Source organism: Trachemys scripta, chromosome 4 (assembly GCF_013100865.1).
Source record: "Trachemys scripta elegans isolate TJP31775 chromosome 4, CAS_Tse_1.0, whole genome shotgun sequence".
NCBI classification, from domain to species: domain Eukaryota; kingdom Metazoa; phylum Chordata; order Testudines; family Emydidae; genus Trachemys; species Trachemys scripta.
The window spans coordinates 123643113-123661488 of record NC_048301.1 but is presented as its reverse complement, the minus strand read 5'-3'; the positions used below and the strand labels follow the sequence as shown (position 1 = coordinate 123661488).

The window sequence follows — 18376 nt, the reverse complement described above, 5'->3', positions numbered from 1 at the left end:
ATTATTTGCATTGTGGGAGCACCTAGGAACCCCGGGCACGGAGAAGGATCCTGTTGTGCTAGATACAAACACAGACCAGAGAAATGGTCCCTGCCCCAAGGAGCTTACAGTCCAAGTGTAAGACAAGAGACAACGGGTGGATGCTGACAGAGATGGGGGAGCACTAGGAAACAATGGCACAATACTCTCAGCTGATCGCCAGTGTTCTCAAGCACACCAGCTACCTAACTGCTAAGGAAGTTGGTTCCCAACTTCCATTCAAAATCATCATAACGGTTAATATTGTGGTGCTTGTTGCTGCCGGAAACAGAACACTGGACTACATGGAACATTGGGGTGATCTTCTGTGCCCCTCCTCCTTGACGGATTCTGAATTTAGCATTCCCTTGTAGGGGCGAGAACCCAAATGCCACAGCACTGAGCTAGTGCAAAAGGACCTGAAAATTAAACGGACTGTGGGCAGTAAGTGGAAATGATTGACCTAAGGCTACTTCTACATGGGAGCTGGGAGGTGTGATTCCCAGTTTGTGTAGGTTTGTTAGATGGCATGCTAAAAATAGTGGTGTCGCCAGGGTAGCACCGGTGGTGGTTTGGGCTAGGCGCCCGAGCATGTACCCACTCAGACCTCCAGGTACGTACTTGGGCAGTAGCCCCAGCCACCATCCATGCTACTCCGGCTATACTAGCACAGGCATGTCTATGCAAGCTGGGAATCACACCTCCCAGTTCAAATGTAAATGCAACCTAAGGAGAGTGAAGTGCAAAAAAGGAAACAGTAGGAATGTGTAACTGATGGTGGTTCAGCACTGCCAACTGCAACCCCTCTGAAATCACGAGTCGGGCCATCAAAAACCCTGAGAATGTGACAAAGACTGAGATTTTTTTTAAAAAATAAGTGTTGTGCTTTTTATTTGCCTCCTTAGTCTTTAGGATTTATGTTTACAAGCGCTTCTCTGCAATCATGTGTTCTGGAAAGGTAGTTTGTTTTTGTTTTTTAAAAACAAAAATAAAAGCTCAGAGCCTCAAATAATCACATGACTCCAGGAGCTGGGGCTATAAGAAAAAACACCAAATATCCCAAGACTTACAATAAGATTACTAGAGTTCAGAACACTGGTTCATGCTTTAAATTCTCTCCTTTATAACAGTCTAGAAGTGCCATTAGTAACACTGTGAAGGACATTTTTTTAAAAGAATTATTAAAATATTCATTTGAATTCAACAGCCTGAACCTGAAACTAAATAGAACTAGACTTTTCCCAGCTTCTGTTTCATGCAATGAAAACATGTCCTTTTTATGCACCAGGCACTTCATGTTCCGCACTTAGAACACTGGATAGCTAGCACTGAAAGGTATTTAAATATGTGCCAATGTAATCAAGACTAGTTCACAGCAAGATGGGTACTGCCAGCTCAAGGGCTTTTGCAATTCAGATTGGGTTCAGCACTGGTGCCGCCCATAGCATGGGCGAGAACTCAAAATGACAGACAGAATGGCCTAGACAGCTAGTACTTAATGTCAAAAGATGCCATATTATTCTTTTTATAAATCAAATGCAAATGAATACATCTATTTCCCGTTCAGGTGCTTGGCATGTCTTTGAAGACTGGAAATGTGCGTTTGCTGTAGGGCCTTGCATGCTGTGGATGAACTTCAAATGCATCAAAGGTTCTTTTCTGTAGCAACCTTAAGAGAGACAACATTGCCTGGGGATTTGAGTGTAGTCACGGCTCCTTGGTTTTGATCCAAGCTTTGCCACTGACTTGCTGTGTGACCTTAAGCAAGTAGTGCTGTACCCCTGCCTCAGTTTCCCCATCTATAAGAGGAGGATAATGATACCTACTCCCCACAAAGGGACAAGGACATCCTGACATCAGTGGGGTTTTGTCATTCAGGATCAGACCCTTATGTCTGTACAGTGCTTTGAAGACATAAACTGTCTCTGTATAGACACAGAGCATTTTTATGGTTATTAAAGGCCAGGCGCTTGTGCAGGTATCTCTGGTCTGCAACTTGAGTGGGCAACTTATCTCGCTCATAACAGACCCAACCCTGAGCCTGCTGGTGCCAATGGCCAAATTCCCACTGACTTCAGCAGATGCAAAAGCAGGCCTGGTATTTCTAATGGTGGCTAAACCCATGGGATGCATTAAAATCACCACTTGGGGGTGGACGGAAGCAGCTTCCAGAACCTCCTATGAGGTTTTAGGTCAGTCTGGGTCTGTTCTAGGAATTCTCTCACCCTCAGCATTCACAGGAGCACACGGATTGGAGGCGCTATTGTCCAGCAGATCCCTACAGAAGAACAAGGAAGGAGGCAGCCAAGGCCCATCCTTACCGAGCACGTAGATCTTGGTGCCCCGCAGGAAGGAGGTGGCAGCGTACCTGGGCGTGGGCATGGTCGCGAGTGACACCCAGATGTCCTTGAGCATGTCGTAGTGCTGCATATAGTTGTGAGGCCGCAGGTCCAGTCCCATCCCGCCAGCCGCGTAGACTCTGTAGTCTGCAGAGGGCAGAGAAGCAGAGGCCACAAGGGCTCAGGAATGCATCCAGATCCTAATTATTTCCTGGGACAATGAAAAAGACACTTGCCCTCAGGGCAATCTCCAGGGTGCAAAAATGCATGCACTGCATGCATGTCAACATGCCAGCGTGCGTTGGTGCATGCCTGGGCACGTTGCACTGGCCTCTACTGGTTGGAATCAGAACTGCTGAACTCTAGGTTCTAGCCCTTGTACTGCTAAGAGGTAATGGAGATTCTTTTGAGCCCCAGTTCAGTGCCCTCTCCACTACCCCGCAGTGCTGCTCTTCCTTCCGTGTAAACAGCGCTCTCGAGAACCTCAGAGCCACTGATCTGTTCGGAGATAGATTTACATCCCTACAAGTGAGGGCGTATTTGCCCAGAGCACAGCTAACTTTGGGCCTAGAGCACTGTCCCTTGGCACGAAGGATATTTGGGAGCCACCCTCTCAGTTTTCATGCAGTGCCCACTGTGCCATGTAAATCTTTGCAATAACTCAGACCAGGAGGTATTGTACTGTCAGGCCCATTCCAGTGCACCATGGCATTTGTCCTGGGCAGGGAAAGGGTTAACGAACCAGAAGCAGTTGCCAAAGAGGCTCTCTTCCCTTTCGTAACAATGGAAGGAATATGAATCCACCTTTATCCCCCTCCCAGTGCACCTAGACAGATATTTAAGCACTACAGCAAATAAAGCACCTTTGTGCTCTGAACTGGAAAAGCAGCTTCACCCAAGGGGTGGGGTTTGTTTGATTCTCTCACCCAATCTGCTTTTATCATCCTGTCTGGTTTATTCTGGGCCACCAAACGGTGACTGCGGACAGGGGCATCTGCGTTTCACGGAGCCGACCCTGTGTCGATCGGCCCCGGTCCCAGCAACTCACAAGCCTGAATCTCAGAGTCTTCGGTGATGTCTACACTGCAGCTGGGAGCGAGCCCCCAGCCCAGGCGAACTCTCGCAAGCAGGGCTCGAGCTAGCCTGCGAAAAATAACCACGTGGGCGTTCTGCTCGGGCTGGAGCTCGGGCTCCCTAGAGGGTCAGGTGGGCTCAAGACCCTGAGCTTGCACCAGAGCCAGAACAGCCACATTGGTATTTTTAGCACGCTAGCACGTCTACCTGCCTGGGCTGGGAAGCTCACGGCCAGCTGCAGTGTGGCCAGACCCTACAGGCCCAATAAAGCACACATGGTAGGGGTGAGAACTGGTGGCACAGCGGAAGCATGTTTAAGAAGCCAGTCAGGGAGAAAGTGTTCCTCTCCCAGCTCCCCCAATGTCCATAGTGCAGAGGTGCATTACTGTATCAGCCCTGGCATTCATGTAGAAGGGCGTAGGCCTGTGCCCACCAGATACTGATAAGCTCTTGGAAAAGAGCTGCAAATAAATGACTGGGGAATAGGGAAATAATGCCAGAGGGTCGTGGGGGGAGGGAAAAGCCTGGTAACACAGGGGCTCTCTGCTTTGGATATAGAAATGCAGGGCTGGGAGGGATCTCGAGAGATCATCTAGTTCAGCCCTCCGCACGGAAACAGAATTAAGCATGCCTAGACCTCCCTTCTGTGAGGGGAAATGGGGCTCATGACAGTGAGGACTAAGATCCCTGGCTGGTGCCAGATACATGCCTGAGCTCTCACACCGCCCTGCTGCTGCCCTATGTCTTGACTTGCAGCACCCCCTGCTATTCCAGCCTTGGGGTTCCCATGTGGAGCTCAGCCAGAGCCCCTCCTGCTATTCAGTCTGGGTGTTCCCTGTACCCAGCTGATGCCCCATTGTCCTGGCCTGCGTCACAGGGGTTAAAGTGGGGGGACTGTTTACCTTTGGGGCGGTTTAGCCCCTGAGGGGGCAGGGTGCGAAAGGTGCTGTGGAGGAGCAGGCTGTGTTGTTTCACTCTGGCTGGGATACAAGTACCTGGCTATTGCTCCCCGGAAGAGGAGATGAGGTCAGAGAAACAGATGGTGCACTCAAATTACAGAAGAGTCAACACAGCGCTCTCCAGCCCATACTTAGGAAGGGCGTCTGAAATGCCTCAAAGCAGGCAAAGGATGGTTAGTCCTGTGACCCAAGCCACGGTGTCAGAGCCAGGACGCACACAAGGCACAGAACCAATTTGTTCATAGCTGACTGCCCGTCACCCACATCTGTCTCTGGGTAACAACAAATCCAGTCCTCACCAATGGAATCCTTTACATACAAACAGGGAGGTGTGTGTGTGCGTGTGTGTGGGGGATTTCTCCGACACAAACCTTCCAGGCTTTATTTCCAGAAATGAAAGCCAAGAACCCAATGGCAGCAACCTGGTCCACAAGAGCATCCCTATAATAATCCCCCAGCATACGCAGAGCAGAGCACGACTGAGCATCCCTACAATAATAAACCGGTATAGGAAGCCCTCAGCAATCCCAAGCAACCCTATAACACCACACCAGTGTAGGTGCCCTCCCCCCGAGCACTTCTGAACAACCTTACACTAACAAACCAGTCTGCTCAAGGAAGACAAAATATTGTGGGAAGGATTTATGTTCCAGGCTTTTCTGGCCAAGCTGATCCCTGGTGTGTCTTTGTTTAAGCCAGCAGACTTGCATCAGGGATGAAACTGGCTCAATGATGGTAAACGTTGTTGTTGTTTTTTAAATGCCTTGACAGTACCCTTTTTAATCCACCTAAAAACAAAACGAACAAAAACCAACCAACCACTTCCAAAGAAGCTGTCTGGCGACTGGATCATGAACGCCTCTTCTGCCTAGAGCACCTCAGGAAGCTAAATGACCTTCGGGCTCATTGCATGAGAACACAGCTCCCAGCCTGGGGCTTTTCATCGCATGGCAGCACATTCCAAAGGAAATCAATATTCCAAGCCTCCGCTTAAAAATTATAAACAAGATGCCTAGATAGGCAAGCCAGAGCCCTGATACAAGGATTTTCTGTATGTCCATTTAATGCCACAGTATTATGAAAGGCAGAGGAAAGAGGAGTGTTTGGAGCTCACCAAAAGACACCACCTTTTCTTGCACCACAGAATTTGTACCTGCATTTTGCACTCAATTCAGGCAGTGGTGCAAATCAGAGCCCTTGTGTCTCTAATGACAGTACCGGAAGCAGGGGGAATTGGGCAATGGGAAGCATCAGTGCTCGCATTCACACTTGTGCACTTGGTTCATTTGCACAGGTGCAAATTTTGGGATCCGGCAGTGCTATCCCTACCGATGCTGTAGAATCCCCCTATTCCGTGAATAGCCCCATAGGGGTATCACAACCTGGCCCTTTTCAGGGGCAAATTGTCACCCTCTTTCCAAGGAAGATGAGGGCATCGACTTTTGGAAAATGCACCTACTGACACGCTCCCTAAACAGGCCGTGAGGTTCAGGGGGTTCACAATGGGGCGTTGGGCATAGGTGGCGGGTCATATGGGCCTGTGGTGGCCGGGCTCCACCAATATTCAGAGCATGGAGGTCCAGCTCCACCTTTCTGCCAGCCCCGTCCGCCACCCCTGGAGCATCCCTGCGCAGCGTCTGGCTGCCACTCCCAGTGCTGCGCTCTCTCGCTGGCCGGTGGCCGGCTCCTTTCACGCTGCGCCCACCAGTGCCGCTCCACCGTTCCGGCTAGAAGGGAGCAGGGCGGGCTGAGGCGGCTGCTGCAGTCTGCGGAGGGAGGAGGCACATGTGACGGCAGCTCCTCCACCTGAGCCCTGACCCTTCACCCATCAGGCCACTAGGTGATGGGGTGCATCCTCCATCGCCCCCGGCGCTGGACAGCACACACACAGTGCCGCAGGGGGCCGGTGGAGAGGGGCTCTGGGAGCCCATGCAGTGTGGTGCAGGGTGAGTGTGTTGCCGGTGGCAGACCCACCGTCAGTAATTCCGGGCCCCAGGGCAAATCAATCAATAGGCCCCCTGCACCCCTCCCTCAGCCGGGGCCACAAGGCTTTCCGCCTGGTGAATGCGCCCTACCCCGAGGCGCCCTAGGTCAGCTGCAGCCCTGTCCCTGGAAGAATTCTGAAAGGCTGTTGAGCTGGGGGGGGGCCTGGGAAAGCTCAAGACTTTTCCCATTTCTAATAAAATCAGGTCACAAGAAGGCAGAATGATTTCACCTGTCTACTTAGTAACTCATTATGGCTACGGTAGAATCGGCAGCTCCATTGTCTGTTTCTCCAGAGGGCAGTGGTACAAGTGCCAAACCAGATAAAGTGGTGGATCCCACCCATCTTATGGCCCAAACGGGAGAGAGATAAGGAGCCTACCATCTCAGCTGTAAAGCCCTTGGAAATAAATGCCAACCAAGAGCTCTTTGTTCCTATTTGTAGCCCTTCAGGGAAAGTCACTAATTGTCTCTGCTCACAGATTCTGACCCATTTTATGATCCTTGTAGCTTGGTTTGCAGAGGTGCTAAGTGCTCATCACTCCTACTGACATGAACGGGAACTTTAGGTTTCCAGCATCCAGGGCCGGTGCAAGGAAGTTTTGTGCCCTAGGCGAAACTTCCACCTTGCACCCCCCACCCCAGCCCTGAGGCAGCTCCCTGTCCCCCCCTCCGTCCTGAGGTGCCCTCCCATGTGGCAGCCGTGCAGCAGCTCCCCACCCCAGCTCACCTCTGCTCCGCCTCCTCCCCGAGCACGCCGCCCCCGCTCTAATTCTCCTCCCCTCCCAGGCCTGTGGCACCAAACAGCTGATTGGCGCCGCAAGCCTGGGAGGCGGGGGAAGTGGAGCAGCGATGGCGTGCTCGAGGAGGGGGCCTAGCAGAGGTGAGCTGGGGTGGGGAGCCCTGCGGCAGCTCCCCTCCCGCCCTGAGGCACCCCTGCGGCAGCTCCCCATCCCCCCAGCCTGGGGAGCCATGCAACACCTCCCCACCCCAGCTCACCTCTGCTCTGCCTCCTCCCCGGCACGCCGCCCCTGCTCTAATTCTTCTCCCAGGCTTGCGGCACCAAACAGCTGATTGGTGCTGCAAGCCTGGGAGGCGGGAGAAGTGGAGCGGCGACTGCGCGCTCAGGGAGGAACGCTGTAAAAAAAAAATTGGGGGCACTGCTTTTTGGCACCCCCAAATCTTGGCGCCTTAGGCAACCACTTAGTTTGCCTTAATAGTAGCACCAGCCCTGCCAGCATCTGAGACAATCAGGCCATAAGGCCTTGGAAATGCACGTGAAGGGGACCATTCCAAGGACCAAATTCTGCTCCCCATTCAATCCAGGATTGAAACTTGTGTAACTGAGAGCAGAACTGGGCCCTACATCTCTAACACCCCTATTGGCAACTCTGACTTACAGAAATCCTGCAGAACTAGAGCTGGGCCCAAGCCAAAACCTGGGATCCAAAAGTCACCCAACATTGGGAAAGTTTGGATTCCAGCAATGCAGCTTTGCCTGTCTAAAATAATCACGGCCATAAGAGTGCTCACCGTCCACAGGCAGAGCTGAAGAGCCAGAGGGAACCACCGGATCTGTCTGGTTTCAGCAGCCTCAGTGAAAAGTCCTCTTTACAGTGGTTCTGGTCCAGTCCTGCCTTGTTTGGACATTGCAAGGAGGAGGGGTCTAGCTGACCCAACTTCTCCAACCTCAGATAAGGCTCATCTCAAGTTCTCAGTGCAGGGTTTGGGAAGGGGGATTGCTTCCTTGCCCCTGTTCAAAGCCCCCCACCGCCCCAAGAGTCTCTGAAAGCTGTTTGGCTAGATGCATAAATTGAACTCTCACCTTACCCTCCACCCTTTCTCTCTGTAGTGCCATTCCCCACACGCTGCCTAGGAAACAAATTCTCCTTGCCTTTCACCGTCACGGAGATGCCCATTGAGGCTTCCCTCAAGGAGTTCCTCTTCTTCCACTTGCCATCATCTATGTTGTACATCTCCACTATCTTCAAGGGCGTCTGGTTCATCCCGACCCCTCCTATCACCATGATCCGCTTGCCCAGGGCGGCCACGGCTACTCCTGCCCGGGCCGTGGGCATGGGAGGGAGAGAGTTCCACTGGTTGGCTTCGGGGGAGTAAACCTCGAAGCAGTTCATGGGGACTCCGTTGTCGTCGCAGCCTCCGATGGCAAAGACCTGGCCGCCTGCCTCCACCAGCGAGCAGTAGACCCTGCCGCTGGGGAGGGGTGCGAGGGTTTTCCATTGGAAATCTTTGGTACTGGGCACTTCCATTGCGGATCGTCAGGGATGAGGCAGCATCTGTCCTGCCTGCCAGAGGGCTGGCTAAGCTGCAAAACACAGCCAGAGACAAGCATCACACACAGGGAAAACAAGCAGAGAAATATACAAAGAACCCCCACCCCCACCAGAGAGCCGGGCACACAGTAACCCCTTCACGAGCAATGCATCTATTTCCACGCAGCCGTCCATAATGAGAGGTCCCATCTACCACAGAGAGACAGAGAGAAAGAGAGAGAAGCAGGAGCCGGTACCTTTCATCACGTCTCCATTAATCCTGCAGTTCCACATCTGCCAGAGCAGCTCACGCAGAGCCGGGTCCTAAAAATAAAAGGCACAGGTTGGATTCAGCTCGCTCCCCCCTTTTCTGAGCATCCCCTCCCCCACAGGACATTCCAACCGAGGATGCTGCAAGCTGTCAGCTCCCCGGCTCGGTGCTTCCTTGGCTCATTAGGAACTTTTCTTTCTTTAATTCTTCATTGACAAGATTATTATTAATGCCCATTGTCAACATCTTCCCAAACCCCCAGGGGGAACCTACTATGGTACCTCCTGCTGGGAAAGGCAAAAAGGCTGGAGTACAGAGACCAACCCTCCAGCCACAGCTCTCTGACTGTCACACGCAGTATTACAGCTGAACTGTACAAGATCCAAAAAGCAGCCCAGCAGGACAGAGTGAGAGTCTCAAACTACCCTTGGAAACCAGGGATTATTTTTTCCTCTCGCTCTGAATAGCTGTCAAACCTTCAGATGAAATGAACAAATGAAGAGCGACAGAGGAGAGGAGACACACAGAAGGGGATCGAGAGAGGCAGCCACCCACGCACTCACACCTGTGTATAAATAGGTGTGCAAACCACAGTGAGAAACTCAGCCTTCGTTATGTAACCCAAGCTGCTGGCGAGTTTAAACTTAAAGTAAAGTAGGATTTATATATCCCATCACTCTGGGACTGTATCATCCTCAACACACACAGTATACAGAGCACAGGCACACTTCTGGCTCCAGGGGCCAATGCTCCTCTCCAAGTGTCACAAATTGATCTCTGAAATTCAGGCTTCTAGCAATAATGGATATTTGCCACTATCAAAGTAGAGCACATGTGGTGGTTTATTAGCCTATATGGGAAACCTTTCCCCACCTAGCATTGTAATGCTTCGTACTTATCCTTTATAGTGCTTTCACAAAGTAACATTATCCCCATTTGAAAGAGGGGCACAGAAAGGTGAAGTGATTTGCCCAAGGTCACACAGCGAGTCAGTGTCAGAGATGAGGAAAGAACCCAGGAATCCGGACTCCCGGAGTGCAGGGCTATCTGACTTGGTCCCCACTTCCTCTGGAGCTTTCGGGGATCTTGATGCATGTGAGATGCAACCTGAGCCTGCTCCTCTGCACGGTTTCGTTTTAGAGAAGCTAACGCCCATCACCTCTTCTCAACCTTCTGGCTAAGACTGAACATGGCATCAGTTTAAGCCTCGGATACCGTGATTGCCCTATTGTGGGGGGAACTCTCTCCTGTTTGTGATGGGGAAAGGTGTCGACTCAATGGCCTAATGGCGCTTTCCCATCTATTTCAAAGGTAAGATAAGGGCAAGCCCTAAGCCCAAGCAAAGCCAACAACTGGCTGTGGTCCCAGCTTTTTAGGGGCAAAGCCCAGCCCCACACCCCTCTGCATCAGCAGGAGCAGAGGGAAAGGAAACAATTTGCTCCCAGACACTTCTGCGCGCCCCATTCCAGAAGCCTGAGCTCACACCACCACTTGCAGATCATGGCTCTGCCCAAAGGCAGCGGCTGGGATGCCCCTTGCCACTGCCAGAACTAGGAGCTATCACAGAACTCCAGAGGAGATATGTCCGCAGCACCTCCTACTAACCCACACCACGTCTCATGCCATGCCTGGCATTGCTTCCTAAGGAGCCAAGCCTCCCACGTTAGAAGTCCCTGGTTGCTTCTGGGCCGACAGGGCTGTCCACACACACAACGGGTTGGAAGTACTTACTCCTCCAGTCCCGGCCACATTGCTTCAGATCTCCCCAACTCAGAACCCTTTGACAGTGAGAGCAGATTGAGAGAGCCTGTAACCTAGCAACAGCCACCTACAACTCCCTTTAATCACCCATCATTTCTGATCTGAGTTGCTATCTTGATGGGTTCACTGAACCGCACTGTGGAGCATGAGCAAATTCTCCCCAGAAGGAAAGAGGGGCAGAGGTTCTTAGCGCCAAAGGAACCAGGGCTATCAGAAAGGCTCTGCATGGCTGAAACTTTCCAGCCTGAATTCAGTGCTGTGGCAAAGGACAGAACTGATAGCCCTGCTGTGGCACGGTCAGTAGAGCATACAGACCTGGTTTCTGTGCCCAGCTCTGTCACTGACCTGCTGGATGTCCTTGGGCAAATCACTTCGCCTCTGTTTTCCCCATCAGGAAAGTTGGGATACTGATAGTTTGTACAGCCTCGTGAGATCCACGGATGGCAAGTGCTATAGAACGCAAGCGATTATTATTATTTATCCCTGAGTGGGTATAGAACTGGCATCAGCAAAGCAAACTTCTCACCCACTGTCCTGCCATCATTTGCTAGCCTTGATCAGTAAGGACCACCTGCAGGTGAGCTCAGTCTGCCTAGCCCAGTCACTACTTAGCTTCTTCACTGCCAATAGAGGGAGGGCAACTGTGATGCAGACAGCTAACTACTGACAACTGGACTGAGGTCCATCAAATTCATTTCACACATGAGCTGCTAAATAGTCTTCCAACAGCACAGCACTGTCCAGATCTTAACCAGCAAAGTAAAGCTGAGGTTGGTTCCTTTTTTAAAAATGTAAAATGGGTTATTGATAAATATTATAGAATTCTTATATTGTGCTTTACATCAGGAGATCAAAAGGTTGTTTTTTTGCAATTCAACCTTCCAATTTACATGTTTATAGAGCGGATCAAATAATATTAATTGGATAAGCTATTGTCTTTATGCATTATCAGTGCTTAATTTGTAAAGAAAGATGTGTCAGAGCTCAAAATGGAGTCTGCCGCACACCATCACCTCGCACGCACCGTAGGCGCAAGGTCACACCGTGCATGCAAGTGGCGAATTGCATGTGTTACTAAACACCACTGACAGCAGAGGTGCTGTGCTGAGCCCGTGCAAGCTCCGACACAAATTAAGTTCTGTTGCGTTACTGAGATTGTAAGCGTTTTGGGGCAGGGACCATCTTCATTATGGGTGTGTTTATATATAACCTAGCACAACGGGACCTTGGATCAGGACATCTAGGCACTCGCGTACTACAAATTAACCTGTAATAACAATAAGTTAAAGCATTTTGTGAATTATTTGATCACTGAGAGATTCAAACAACAACTAGATCCTTATGTGGTGTAAGTCAGCATTGCTTCATTGTCTCTTGAATAATAGCTGAACAATTCAATATTTGTCAAATATATAATTTCACTCAGAATTTGATCAGCTCTGTGGTTTTTATTCCTTCCCCACCCTCCTGTACCTTGGTGGCTTGGAAGCCCTCGTTTAACGTTTTCACCTGTAGTTTATTTTACACCATCACAATAGAACCAGCATGGCCCAGCAAATAGGGCATTGGACCAGGAGACTTGAGTTCTATTCCCAGCTCCGCCACTCACTTGCTGTGTGACCTTGGATAAGTCACTTCCCCACCTATAAAGAGCTGAGCATTATTATCCCAAACATTTGGCAAAAGCAGAACTTCAGCTCAGGTGCCAGGGAACAGTATTATTTAACCAACCAATTCCTCTTCCCATGTGGGATGCAACTTATTTTCCAGCAGTTTAAAAACTAGCCACTTCGACAAGGTATCAGTGGCAAATCCTCTTCCCGTTACCATACTATGAGGTTTCAGCTACACTGCTCTTTAAGCTGATTTCAGGAACCGTGTTTAAACATGACTCCAACTAAACTAGATTCTGCCATGATTTGACCTTTGCGAAGCCCAAAGCATGTTAACTAAAAATGATGAGCCAGATCTTTAGCTGGTATAAATCAACATTGCTCCACTGATGTCCACAGCATTTAAGACCGCCTAGCTTCACTGATTTCATCGCCAATTTACACCAGCGGGGGGACTGGTCCCAGTGTTCTAAACCAGGCTTTCTGAACAAACTTCGACCCCAGGAACTGTGGCTGGGCAAACTGTGTTACTTAGAAACCAGCTAGAACGGGGTTAAAACTAATGTTAAGCTCCCAAATGTGGTTTAAGGGTGAATGTACTCAGAGCTTAGCAGCTACCTCTGTCCCTCCCTGGGGTGGGAGACCCACACGAATATTGTTACTGTAATGGGAAGTACAGTCGCAGCACACTGAGGCATCAAGACCAAGAGTTATAACCCTTTCAGTGCCTTTGGCAGCAGTCTGAGCTGATCAAGCGTCCCTGTACTGAGTCAGTTGCATTGCTTTCCTTGTGAAATGCAAGATCCTTATTGGAACAGGAGACGCATAGGGTTCCGAGGACTTTGTGCAGTTTGGCCTGAAAGAAGCAGATTTTCCTGCATATGATTCAGTGGGTGGTCGTTCCAGGGTCAGCATGGGGGGAGGGATAGCTCAGTGGTTTGAGCATTGGCTGGCTAAACCCAGGGTTGTGAGTTCAATCCTTGAGGGGGCCCGTTTAGGGAACTGGGGTAAAAATCTGTCTGGGGATTGGTCCTGCTTTGAGAAGGGGGTTGGACTAGATGACCTCCTGAGGTCCCTTCCAACCCTAATATTCTATGATCAAAACTGAGACAACAGAGCCTAGGAGCAAAATCTAAGGTAACCCAAACGTAAAGGGAGGCAACGTCACAATCCCATAGTCTGTATTCAGCTGTCTCATTAGGGAATTTCAATAGTGGTGAAAATGAGACGATTGAGAACACCACACAATGCAGACATTTGCTATGCAAGCTTCTTTCAGCCCACAGGGTCCTGTTAATTCATCTCCCTCCTGAACCGCAGCAATCTGATTACTCCAGTCCCGAGCCTCCATACAGCCCTGCCAGTGCATCTCAGTCCTGAACTTGAGGAACCCTGCTTTCCAGTGCTGGGTTCTTGACTCCCCGCACAGCTTTGTTAATTGATCTCAGCCCTGACCTGAAGCCCCACACCCTACTACTGCAGTAGAACCTCGATTTCACAAGCACCAGCCTTATGAACAACCAGTTATACGAACCATTTTTTCCCAAACTGGAGAAAAACAAGGGAGAACAAGTGATTATGAACAAGTCGACATCCCTTCCCATTCCGATGCCTTCGGTGCTTGGGGAATCGCTTTGCCATTGGTGTGAAGGACAAGACGAAAGCCACACAGTGCACCAGGCTGCAACTTATGCCCTGCATCTGCTCTATTTTTGAGCTGTTTGATTTTATGACCTGAAACCCCAATAAATTAGCAAAAGAGGGGTTCTACTGTACATACCAGGTCTAGGCTCCCCTACTCAATGCACTAATGAGCCAATGCACCTCATTCTTCCCCCAAGGGCCTTCCCCCCCTTCTATTCATTGCTGGCATTCCCAGACAGTTCAGCCAGTGACCTCTCTTAATCCTGTCCTGGAGCAAACCCTGAGCCTCACACTTGAGCTTCAGAGACTCCCAATTGTGTCAGAGCATAGGAAAGCCATGGGCTTGATCATGGCCCCATTGAAGCGGACAAGAATCTTTCCACTGACTTCACTGGGCTTTGGATCAGGCCCATAGCGAGGACAGACTAAGCAGAGACCTGCCAAATTCATTCCAGTTGTGACCCACGTCAAATGGAACCCAGGCGTGGGCGTCCAAAGGGGAGCATCTAGTGCATTAATCTGCTACCTCGTATGAGTTTCAATGCCAAGGCAGAAGAATTATCTTCTAGCCTTGCCGTCCATCTCTAAACAATATACAATAAAAAAATAGTTAAGGTCAGCCTGAAACACTTAGTCCTTCCCTCCTCTCTCAAGGGGCACTAGGGTTTTCACTCCAAAGTAATAACTGTGCCGTGCCTCGGGACTGTATGGCTGTCACTAATGTGCTGAGCAAATAGCCCCAACCTACTTCAGCCATTTTCCTCTTCATCTACTCCCAGGCAAATGGAATTACCACTTAATTATACCAAACAAATTGGAAGCGTTAACATTTTCTTCCTAAATGGCTACATTAAAACAAAAATGAATAGTAATTGCTTTTCTATCAAAGGAGATGGGAGAGGAGAGATTCTCTTTGTCATGCTGAGCCAGCTGCCAGAGCTGCTCAAATCAGTCTCGCCCAGAAAGTGCCAGGATAAAAGCTCCTAGCAGTGGGGTATCCCTGGACCACTGGGTGCATTTGTGGTTCATAGCAGGTGACGAGGTGTTGAAAGCAAGGTGCAGGGAAGGCAAGAAATTTACAACCTCAAGAAAGAAAAATACAGGGGGCCTGAATATGGGAGTGAAACTGATGAGAGCAGAGGATGCGCAGCAACTGAAGCCTCTAGTCCAGTGGTACTGTACCCCTGGGGGTACACAGAGATCTTCCAGGGGGTACATCAACTCATCTAGATGCTTGTAAAACTAGACAACAGGCTACACAAAAAGCACTAGTGAAGTCTGTACAAACTAAAATGTCATACAGACAATGACTTGTTTATACTGCTCTATATACTATCCACTGAAATGTAAGTACAATATTTATATTCCAGTTGATTTATTTGTATAATTATATGGTAAAAATAAGAACGGAAGCAAAAGTGTGCTGTGACACTGGGTATTTTTATGTCTGATTTTGTAAGTAGTTTTTAAGTGAGGTGAAACTTGGGGGTACGCAAGACAAATCCTACTCCTGAAAGAGGTACAGTAGTCAGGAAAGGTTGAGAGCCACTGCTCTAGGCCATAGTTTGTATCCTACAAGAGTTAAAAAAACAACCTGGAAGCTGTTACAGACAAAACCATTATTCCTTGCCCTCTGGTTTCCATCATGCTTTGAACAGGTCACTGTTTGGTATCTCGGGGGAGTGCAGAACATGCACAATTAATGTTACTTTTTAAATATTCAGCTGGCGTGACTCTATTGAAGTCAATAGAGCTACACAAAGTCACACCCGGCTGAGGATCCAGCCCCACGGTTTTTAAAGCAACGTTTATGATTTGCAGCAGTTTGCTCTTTACAAAACAGCCATTTGCCATTTATTAAACAGCTGTGTGTGTTAAATATTGTAGTAAAGTGATTGTGTGTCAGTGTGTTGGGGGGGAGGGGGATGAACTCTGAACACACCTAGATTTGCTAGAATGCAGGTAGGTCCTTTATGCTACCTCTCTCTTTCATAGAATCTCATCTCACACGTATTTCAAAGGGCGTCATGCTCTAACGGTAAAATTCACCCCTGCGCAGTGGGCCAGAGCAAGACCTAGGAGCCACTTACGTCTTGAGTCTTCATTCCAATGAAAACAGCTTTGTTTGGATTTAAACTCGCTCCTAAAGCATCAGCAAACCCAAACATTGTAGCCCTGTGCAAGTCAGTGCCTGAGAGCTGAGAGTGTAAACCTACTAGAGAACGACTGCAAAGGAAAGGGAGTCTCTTTTCACTCTCTAAGCTGAATGAATGCACAAGGGTCTTAGATGTTGAAAAGTAAATGTGATGCTCACAATTCTTTTCATTTTATGCCAAAGGTTAAGGAAATCTGGAGCTGGTACACCACTGCATGCTCCAAGCTGGTGGAATGATACCGATTTCCAAGGAGTTACAAGGCTTGATTTGCCACTGTGTTTCTTAAAAATACAGGGCTTCGTTCTGATCTCACATTGGTTGTACACAGGCGACTCTGAACTCTGCTGGCTTTGGTGGAGTTACTCCTGATTTACACTGGTGTCAACTGAGAGGCGAGTTAAGCCCATGACATCTGACAGAGTCCCTTCGAGGACTACGATTCTAAAATATTACAGCTCCCCAGACTGGTTGCACGGTTGCCAAGACGTGGGCTAGACAGACAGATTAGCCACCAGCCTGACAAAGACACTAGAGAACCTATATTCCTTCCGATTCCAAGAGGAAGCTCTTGTACTCACCTAAATGTCACATCAGATAAGTGCTGTGCAGCTCTGCTGTGTGCTATCTGAACTGTCAAGGAGGTTTGAATGTTTTGCTGTGAATAATATGACAAACCAATACCAATAGCTGAATCCACAATTATTCTCAATACACTGGGGACTGTCACAGCAGCAGAGACAGGAAGACGGGCAACAATACGTTGGGAATGTTATGCAAACACTGGCGAAAGATCTCATCTCCTGTTCCCCAAGCACAGCATTTATGTTTCTGAGTGAGCTGCTTCATTTCAATTATACTGACTGCCTGCGTGCTGTTAAAAGGAGCAGGAGGAGACTACAGGCAGCATGGCTCGGAGATAGAGACACCGTCTCAAGGGAGGTACTTCAGGGCTGAGAACTGAGCTGATATTTGCTCTTCGAAGGTCACCATCTAGGGCAGTGGTCCCCAACGCGGTGCCTGCAGGTGCTTTGGCGCCCACCAGGGCATTTATGTGCGCCCACTTACTGCCCAGCAGGGGAGAGAAGCTTCAGCCCCGCGCCTGCCGGGGACAGAGAACTCCAGGGCTGCAGGCTGCAGGCGCCGGTGTTCTCTGTCCCCGGCAGGCGTGGGGCCCGCCTAGTGCCCAGTAGGGGAGAGAAGCCGGGGCCCTGCGCCTGCTGGGGACAGAGTACTCTGGGGTTGCGGACGCCGGTGTTCTCTGTCCTCGCGGCTTCTCTCTTCTTTCTGGATTCGTATATTACGTAATATTAAATATGATGTTTTTCGTATTATTTAATGTACAAATACAAAATAAGCCTTGAAAAATTGTTGGTGCCCGCCGCACTCTTCTGAAAACATGAATGTGCTACTGGCCACAAAAGGTTGGGGACCACTGATATAGGGCCTGTGGGAAGATATGAGGGTGAGGTTGGCAGACATGGAATCCTGATCCAGCATTCATGGAACACCTGGTGGCAGGAGGGAGGCCTCGGCGTGGATCCTGTAGCTACATGTCCCGTAATCACCACAAGGACTGTGCTGAAGATCACATCTCCTTGTGGGTGGCTGTTCTCCACCCCTTCACTGTGTACGTTTCTTGGGGTATGTCCATATTGCAATCAAGGGGTGCAGTTGCAGCTCATGCAGACATACCCAAGCTAGCTTTCATCCAGCTAGCTTGGGGACTGGAGCAGTGAAGATGCAGCAGCACATGCTTCAGTGCGCACTGTACAAACCCACCCAGAAGCCTGGCTAATTCCTCACGAGGCTAACCTGCACTGAACCACCACTATCTGAGCTAGCTCCATTAAAGCTAGCTAGAGTATGTCTACACAAGCTCCAGTCACACCTAGATCGGTCTTCACAGTTGAGGATGTGAGGGATATTCACAAACATGAGCCATTTTTTTTAGGTGACAAATCTGAGGAACTGTCCCAGATTGAGGTGTCATTAGAGGAGGTTTTGAAACAAACTGATAAACTAAACAGTAATAAGTCACTAGGCCCAGATGTTATTCACCCAAGAGTTCTGAAGGAATTCAAATGCGAAATTGCAGGACTAACTGTAGTCTGTAACCTATCACTTAAATCAGCTTCTGTACCAAATGACAGGAGGATAGCTAATGTGATGCCAATTTTTAAAAAGGGCTCCATTGGTGATCCTGGCAATTACAGGCCAGTAAGCCTGACTTCAGTACCAGGCAAACTGGGTGAAACTATAGTAAAGAACAAAACCGTCAGACACAT

General features: G+C 49.4%; 1 protein-coding gene across 10 annotated transcripts in view; it reads right to left on the bottom strand.

The window, feature by feature from the left end:
• KLHDC8A (kelch domain containing 8A) overlaps positions 1-18376 on the bottom strand; it is a 38199-nt gene that overhangs the window by 5796 nt on the left and 14027 nt on the right. For 9 of the 10 annotated variants that reach the window (XM_034767172.1, XM_034767179.1, XM_034767178.1 and 6 more), the window contains 3 exons: positions 8904-8970; positions 8268-8699; positions 2340-2504 (listed from right to left, as the gene is read on the bottom strand). In XM_034767172.1, coding sequence (XP_034623063.1) covers positions 2340-2504; positions 8268-8643 — 541 coding nt within the window. In that variant the 5' untranslated portion in view covers positions 8644-8699; positions 8904-8970. Of the gene's footprint in view, positions 1-2339; positions 2505-8267; positions 8700-8903; positions 8971-12151; positions 12322-18376 lie in introns of all 10 variants that reach the window. The other variant, XM_034767174.1, reaches the window with a different exon arrangement.